Source organism: Megalobrama amblycephala, linkage group LG3 (assembly GCF_018812025.1).
Source record: "Megalobrama amblycephala isolate DHTTF-2021 linkage group LG3, ASM1881202v1, whole genome shotgun sequence".
Taxonomy (NCBI): Eukaryota; Metazoa; Chordata; class Actinopteri; order Cypriniformes; family Xenocyprididae; genus Megalobrama; species Megalobrama amblycephala.
This window is the reverse complement of record NC_063046.1, coordinates 36,511,746-36,519,933: the sequence shown is the minus strand read 5'-3', so window position 1 is coordinate 36,519,933 and position 8,188 is coordinate 36,511,746. Positions and strand designations below refer to the sequence as shown.

At 37.7% G+C, this 8,188-nt stretch overlaps 1 protein-coding gene across 3 annotated transcripts in view; it reads right to left on the bottom strand.

Moving 5' to 3' along the window:
- Positions 1–972: 972 nt before the first annotated feature.
- LOC125265223 overlaps positions 973–8,188 on the bottom strand; it is a 32,161-nt gene continuing 24,945 nt past the window's right edge. For 2 of the 3 annotated variants that reach the window (XM_048185328.1, XM_048185329.1), the window contains exons 2-7: positions 5,161–7,156; positions 4,921–5,084; positions 4,521–4,741; positions 4,207–4,336; positions 3,891–3,991; positions 3,334–3,806 (exon numbers count right to left, since the gene is read on the bottom strand). In XM_048185328.1, coding sequence (XP_048041285.1) covers positions 3,668–3,806; positions 3,891–3,991; positions 4,207–4,336; positions 4,521–4,741; positions 4,921–5,084; positions 5,161–7,132 — 2,727 coding nt within the window. In that variant the 5' untranslated portion in view covers positions 7,133–7,156 and the 3' untranslated portion in view covers positions 3,334–3,667. Of the gene's footprint in view, positions 1,638–3,333; positions 3,807–3,890; positions 3,992–4,206; positions 4,337–4,520; positions 4,742–4,920; positions 5,085–5,160; positions 7,157–8,188 lie in introns of those variants that run through there. The other variant, XM_048185326.1, reaches the window with a different exon arrangement.

Genomic DNA, 8,188 nt, shown 5'->3' with positions numbered 1-8,188 from the left:
CCTAGAAATTTTCTTATTAAATATATATATAAATATAATTATAATATATCCATATATTATCCAATATTAGGCATTATACTTATTGTTCAACAGAATTATACAAAGAATGTTTAGTTTAAGTTATGAGAGAATAAATGCTTTAAAAAATTAGCTATAATGATGTAATATGCATTGCCAAACAAGCATTCTTTTTTCAAAAAAGGAAAAAGAAAAAGTAATTTTAGGGTGTGCTGCGCCAGCCAAGCAATTTCCATTGATATTTGCTCAACCATTCTGTGTAGATTATGCACTGTGGGTTGCTCTAGGTCTTGCCAAGGTTTGTCAAAATGTTGCCCCAGTGAATTCCAGCCTGTTTTGTCATGGCCACAGAGGTGTTTTTAGTTCTTCCATTTCAATAGCTGCATTTTGTTACAGTTCACATCTAGCCTGGACTCCATTTCCCATGATCCTCCCTGTTCCACACCTGAACTCGCTTCCCTCATCATCTCTCCCGCTCTCCCTGGATTCCCTGCACCTGGTCTTCGTCATTAGCACTCCCTATATATTGGACTCACTTCCCTGCACTCCTTGTCCATTGTTAAATGTTTAGTTGTTTGTTTATTATGTTTGGGTGCTATTTTGCCTCTTTATTGAATAAAGCTATCTTTTGTGGAGATCCGATTTTGCCTCATCCCTGCAGCAACTGCATTGTGACACATTTAGATCTGTTGTCTCCTCATGCTTCCTTGGGCTTTGTGTTACAGTCACAGGTTTTTATAACGTAACGAGAAGGTCAGAGTATTTCATAATGTCAATTTTATCAACACTTATCTTAATAAACTCATTATTGGCACATACATTATGGTTATATGCAGAATCTGTAAGAGATTTTTTTTTAAGAGTGTGATCTTTTTTAGTACTGACATGAGGTTGCTCTATGACAGATATTTCCATATTTCCATAAGATAAAGCAAGAACTGAAATTACAGTGTGTAAAAATGTACTCTTTTATTATCATGAAACAGAGGGGTAGACAACAGGAATTCAGGTAATTTAAGTTTATTAAACAGATGAAGCAGATGGCAGACAGAATGGCAGACTTAAGAGTCTTGGTCTTTGCAGGTATATGATGGCTTGAGAAGATAATGAAACAATGCAGGCAGGTAATGGTAGGCAGGTTTACATGCAACCAAATAATCCATTAGTAATCGGACTGGCGGCTCAATCGGATTGAAAAGCCATGTAAACATCTTAATTGATCCGATTGAGCTCAATCAGAATGAAATTTTGATCAGATTGAAAGGGGTGGTTTACTCCTTTTCTCATCCGATCGAGAGAACATGTAAACACTTGATCGGATTGAAAACTGAAACTGGAAAGGACATTGCATGTGTAAAGACAGAGAAATGGCATAATGACGTATGATTGGAACCAGCTGCAATTGTTGTTAAAATGTCATAAATGACTCGTGTTATTCTAAAATTCTCCTACCACTCATCATCTGTGAAGTGGAGCAGAACAACGTCCCATCAGCCCTCACTTCATACTCTCATCCACAGACACTTTATTTTGGGCATGAGAAGGGGTGTTTTTACTGTTTGATAAATATAAGCAGCATGGCATAATGGATCACGAGCTCGTTGTCTCCTAATCAGAACCTGAAATAGATAAATATTAAAGAATTAGCTCACTTTAAATAGAAAATTACTCCAAGCTATACTTACCCTCAAGTCGTCCTAGGTGTATATGAATTTCTTCTTTCTGATGAACTGGAGTTATATTACTAAATAAAAGTAAAATGTCTAGCTTCCGCCAGACCGGCTTCCGTATTCAACTTAAGAAGAAAGCGTAACTGACTTCATGCTTATTTTACTTTATAACTTCTTAAATATGGATATTTTTCTTACACAAACGCATCGCTTCACTCCAGAAGGCTTTTATTAACCCCCCAGAGCCATGTGGAGCAAGTTTTGCTTTGGATGGATGCACTTTCTTGAGCTTTATACTCATTGGTCCCGTTCACTGCCATTATAAAGCTCAGATGCATCAGGATATTTATTAATATACCTCCGATTGTGTTCATCTGAAAGAAGAAATTCATATACACCGAGGATGGCTTGAGGGTGTGTAAAGCAGTGGCGATTTCTTTAAGACTGCAAGGGAAGCTCGGCTTCCCTTATAATGTCACAAAATTAATGGTCAAATATGTACTATTGTATTAACATTTTATTGACTAAAAATGCGTTAGAAAACGTTCTTCAAAGACGATTCGTTCAGAACAGTTACATATAGCAGGTCGGCTACTCGATTTCCTTCTCATCATTCCCGCAGCGTAAGTGCATTTCCCTATTGAAGCCCAGCGTCCATTGACTTCAATGGGGCTGCTTTGAACGGTTTTTTTCAGCGCTTCGAAACTAGACGGTCATTGGATAAAACGCTGCGATTATGTCCCGCCCACGGACGCTCAGCGTCTCTGGGGTGAATGGGGAGTGGGCTGGCCCGGACTCCGAGCTTCTGCGTGATGATTGGAGGGTCTGTCGAAAGACTGCATCTCCTTTTGACTGACAGCGATTCTGTACTATAAGGAATCCTGAAGCTATTCGGCTCAGTCCCATCCGGATTTCTCAAGTCAGTCGAAATAAAAACTGCTGCACCTATTTCTTTGATATTTGCTTGCGAAATTGCTTGATTTTCATCATACATTTCACACAATTATACACCACATTCCTTGTTTCAGTTTTACAGAGTTTAATATTTTTTTTTTAGATGTTCATTCATTCATTCCTTCATTCATTCATTCATATAACGTTAGTAGGCTAGGCTAGCGCTTGAAACTGCGCACGATGGCAGACGGTGCTAATATTTCGACCTGATTTTGGCGAAGCCATTTGAAAGTGTTCCTTACGAGGAAAAACTTAGAATTAAACAGCAGGGCAGATCAACACCTAAGATTGATTTAGTGCAAAAGATAGGGAAAAATAACAGGTCTTTTCAGCTCTCCTGGTATGACAAAGTCTGTTTAATGGAAGTCATACAAACTGTTCTCATTAGTGGCAACAATTGGAGCTACATCTGCAGGTGTAGAAAGGAGCTTCTCCTGTTTAAAGCGACTCAAGTCCTACACCCGAAACACAATGGGCCAAGGCCGTTTAAGCAGCCTAGCTCTGCTGGCCATTGAGAGGACACTGGTCAAGTCACTTGAAAAGACTCCTAGTTGGTACGACAGGGTCACAGACCATTTTCTTGAAAAGGAACGTAGGGCAGAATTTACTTTTAAATAAATAGACAATTTTATGATGTAGGCCGAAAATGAGCTTCCCCTCTCTGACAGACCAGTAGCCGCCACTGGTGTAAAGCTTGGGGTCATTTTCATTTTAAAGTGAACTAATCCTTTAAATAAGTGTAGGAGAATAGAATGTGCAAACAGCGGGAAACTCTGTGTATTCCTGCAGTGTGCTCATGTCAAAAAAATTAATTCTGTGAATGATTCAGTCGGAATTAATGAATTTAATCCGACTGAAACAAAAGGTGTGCATGTAAACATAGTCAATGTTTTTCAGTTGTCAGGGCCTGATTTCCCAAAAAACAATGGATCTTAGCTCATCTTCCATCTGTCCCCACATTTAAACTCATTCATGAAATACCTTCATTATGCAAAATCAATGTACATACTAAAAAATACCAACAATCATATCTGTGGAACTGAGCAGAAGAACTTTTTCAGACTCGCCCTGGAGTTCCATCCTCTCTCCTTTGCAAACCTGAACACACTCCCAAAGAGATCAGGGAATGAATCCATCAGGTTGATGCTCTCTGCGTCATCTGGACTATGTAGAGACACCAAAAAACATGTTTTGACACACAATACTACTAAATATTGAACAAATGTGCATCATGTACATGTAACTCACTAATGCTCGTGTAGGTTGCGTATGAAACGCAGCAGGCCCAGTGTGTTCTCAGGATAGGGCTTCCTATTCATTTCCATTTTCTGGACAAGCTCAGAGAAAAACTGACGAAAGAAATATATTTACAAAAGTAAAATTCTTTTTCAAACCAAGAGTAAAGCAGGCCATGAACTACATTCAAATGATTTGTAACAAAGAATATCCTGAAGACATTAAATCAGTTTTTTGAAGTTGTTACTACTATTTACTAAATATATAAATAATTAAAATATGTTTATACAAATATGTTTGAATATTTCAGCTCTGAAATTAGACTCACTTTAGTTTTCCATTCAGAAAAGCTTTTCCCCTCAGTGTATTTTTCAATAGCATGAAGGAGCTCCTCATCAACATTACGACAGCTCTCGGCTTCATTCTGGTTCCCCATTTTTTTCAAATACTCCACTCTCCTGACAGGATTTCAAAAACAGTTCAATCTCTTCAGCTGATAAAATAGTATGTACAGTAGATACAATGCAGTTTCCCACTTCATTTAATATAAAACCAGAATTTACTAGCTCTATGAGCAGTTCCGAACCTCTCTGTCTTATTTAGACTGATAAATGTCATTGCCAAATCAATGGAATATTCTACCTTTCATCAGTCCAGAAGAAGGGGTGTGCAAGGGTCTGCTCCACAGTTGGTCTGTTGTTTGGATCTTCATTGATCATCCACTCGACAAGATCCTTCGCTACATCATCATCCAGATGTTCCAGTGAGTATCTTCCTTGTAGAATGTTGACTTCACAAAATGGACCTTTACCAAATGGATGGTGTCCTCTAGAGAGAATGTAGTACACTAACATCCCAGCAACCTTCAAACAGGTTACAGTGATACAAGTTTAGAATTTTAATCAAATACAATTTAAATGAATTGTATTTGTAATTGTGTATTTAAGTCAATAATTGAATCTCTAATAATATATTTATAATTATTTAACTTTAAGTTATAATAATTACAGTATAGTTGACTTATAAGGAAAGGAGAGACCACCTGAATGTCGGAGCTCCTCTTGTACCCAGTGTTGCCCTCCTCCTCTATGGTCTCCTTTGCCTTCCAGCATCTAGTTCCAGCAATGCTTGTTCGTAATGTTGTTTGGCTTAAGTTCAGTCTACGACTTATGCCAAAATCAGCCAATCTAGCTTTTCCATTTATGTCTATAACAAACAGAAGTTTCAAATTAATGGGAGAAAAAAAATCAGATCATTTTAATTACTCAGGTTTAGCTCCTACCAATCAGAACATTCTGGGGTTTGATGTCCCGATGAAGCACTTTGGTCTGCGGTTGGTGTAAAACCTGTAAGCTGCAGAGAACTTCCTTCACCAGCTTCTTCAGAACCGAACTTCTCTCAGTGCTATTATCTGGTAAATGCTCTTGGATATATTCCTCCAGTGTGTACTCACAAAGCTGAAGAACAAGATATCCAAAATTGTGATCTTCATCAAAGTCCACATATCGCACAATGGAAGGACTATCAAGTTGTGGAAGTCGTAGAAATTCCTCCTCATTTTTGAGGACCTGATAATTGGACTTAATCATTCGTTTCACAGCCACCTCTGTGCCGTCATTCCTCAATCCTAGAAAAACTTCTGTTCCATCACTTCCTTTAGCAATCTGAAATTCATCTCTGAGTACAAGAGTAAGGTTTCCCAGCCTATAGGTATTGCTAATATCCATGTTAGCTAGCTTCTCAAGCTTTGGCCTCCAGCGGTGGCTGGTCTTAACCCACCTTTTTGAGATATTTGGATTCTCAGCAGGCTGTGTGAATGGCACACATGAATTTGATTTCTCAATGGATTTCACTTCAGTGTCTGGATACAGTTCCTCTTCATCTTGCAGCTCACCTTCTTTTGATCCCACTTCTTGCTGGATTTTTTTCTTCTTTTTCTTTTTCTTCTTCTTTCTGCTTGTTGACAGAGCAGAAGCCTCCTCACATAAACTATCCACTGCACTTGGATTTCTCAGTGATTCATCCAACTTCTGCATTTTTTTTTTCATGGCTTCATCCATCTCTGTCTCTGCTTTGATAAGTATCATCTCTGGGACGGGAGATAATCCACACAATGCAACAAGTTCAGGAGCAAAATCATTTATTTTGGTGAACAGTCCATAGGTCCAAAGTCTAATTTGACTTGAATAATCAGGATGTGTGAGAGGCAATAGACTTTTGCATAACTTCTCATAGACAGAATTGTTTGTACTCATTTTCTGCTCAGACGTCTTCTGCATCATGACATTAATTATCTTTAGTATCAAATGATTGATTCTTTCTTCTTGTGCATTTCCAAATTGCTGAAGACTCTTTGTTAAAATTGCCACAAGCTCACTGAATACCTGAGAAGAGATGCTTTCACTGACACACAAAGCAGCATTTAAGCAGTTCAGTGCAATCGGCCTGTGTTCCTGAAGGATTCTTGGGAAGCGCTTGATGAGTCCCTCAATGTATCTGTCAGCACTCTTTGTATCTTTTAACCACTTGATGGCGCTCTGACGGTACTGCTCTGCACCACGACCAACAACACCAAAGTAGAGCTCAAAATAAATCAAATTATCAAAAGGATCCTCTTGAAAGAAATGATCCTTATAGACTCTGTAAACTTCTGTCTGGTCTTTCGTCAGTACAGCACAAGTAAAAGAGAAAGATATACGTACTTTGTCAGACACTTCACCCTGTGAAGATAGTTGATGAATCGTTGTCTCCACCTGTTTATCAAGTTCTGGATTCACACCATAGTTCCTTACAGGTGAAGCTCCACCCTTTATAAGTGCTTTCACAATGTCTTCATGGCCATTTTTAACAGCACACTGCAATGGAGTAAAAATTTGTAATCCATGTCCATCTGGGTTAGCCTTTGCTGCAAGTAATCTTTTCACAATAGTCAATGGAACTCCAGTTAAAGCAGCATAATGTAGAGGTGTTTGTCCATTTGTTGAGGGTTTGTCAGGGTCAGCTGACTCTTTAAGTAAATAAGAGCAGATTTCTTCATTTCTGCATATAACTGCTGCTGTTAATGGTGTAACATCATCATGCCAAACTTCAGATGAGTACAAACCATTAATATCTCTACCTCTTATTATTAATTTGCTAAGGTTCTTTAACTTCTTGTCTATGATGCATTGTATTAGAGGATCTGTTTTTCTAGGTCCTGCTGGAATTGGAATTGGAAGTGGAACTGAAAATGGTAATTGGATCTGGAATGCCATGGATCTTCAAATGTTCTTTATAATCTGTGGAGAGATGTTAAACACCATTGCCATTATAGACATTTAATACATCTCAGTCATTAATGCTTCTTCAACTCCAGAAGTTTTCTTTTTTAGAAGTAGTTTTAGCAGTAGACAAAAGTCATAAGACAGCAAAAATGTAAAGGTTATGTACAAAAATATAAGACCCTTGTTAGCCAACAAATATTAATGACAAAAATATTAACGTTTTTCTTACTGTTAAATCCTCCATATAATTGTCCCTTTTATATGTCATTTTGTTCACCTGTTTAACAAACTATAGCATATTATTTAAGATGTCGTTTGGAGGACACACACACACAAAAAAAGTAATGCATTATTTATATAAAACTGGTTGTGGAACAGAAAACAGCCATTTGGATCAGTGTGAAATAGTTTCAGTTTTATTTGAAATGGAGCAAGCCATATTCAATATGTTTCCCTAGGCCTTTAAAGTCTGCTTTATGATTGGCATCAATATCATAATATAGCCTATAAAATATATAATGCTGGCAATGCATCCAATTTTAAAGATGCATAAAGATCAGATATGTGTTCTGTTTTTGTTGATTTGAGGGAAAAGTAAAGTCAGTTTGTGTCTTATCCCCTTAAACCTAACACAAATGTTCGGTAGGGATAGGGCTGTTTATCAGCAAGAATCTGGCAATATGATACCTACAGTATCTGTCAGTATTATGTCTGATTTGCCTTTGTGTTTTGATCTGTTTTTCTGTTCAGTTCATGTCTAAGTGTCATTGCTATCTCCTAATTATTTAGTTTTCATTCGTTCTCTCCCTGTTTGTATCCATGGTTACTGATTTGATTAGAGTCCTCGTTTCAGGTGTGTATTGTTAATTATTCCTCTGTTTGCCATGTATTTACAGTAAGCCCTCTGTTTCTGTCTGGTCTTATTAGTATTAGCTTAGCTCAGTTTGATTGTGGTTGTATGTTTCCTATTCTCCTGGTTTTTGTTATTATTAGTAGATTAAAAGACTTTCCAAGCATTTCATCCATCGTGCGCTTTATCTACAGCCA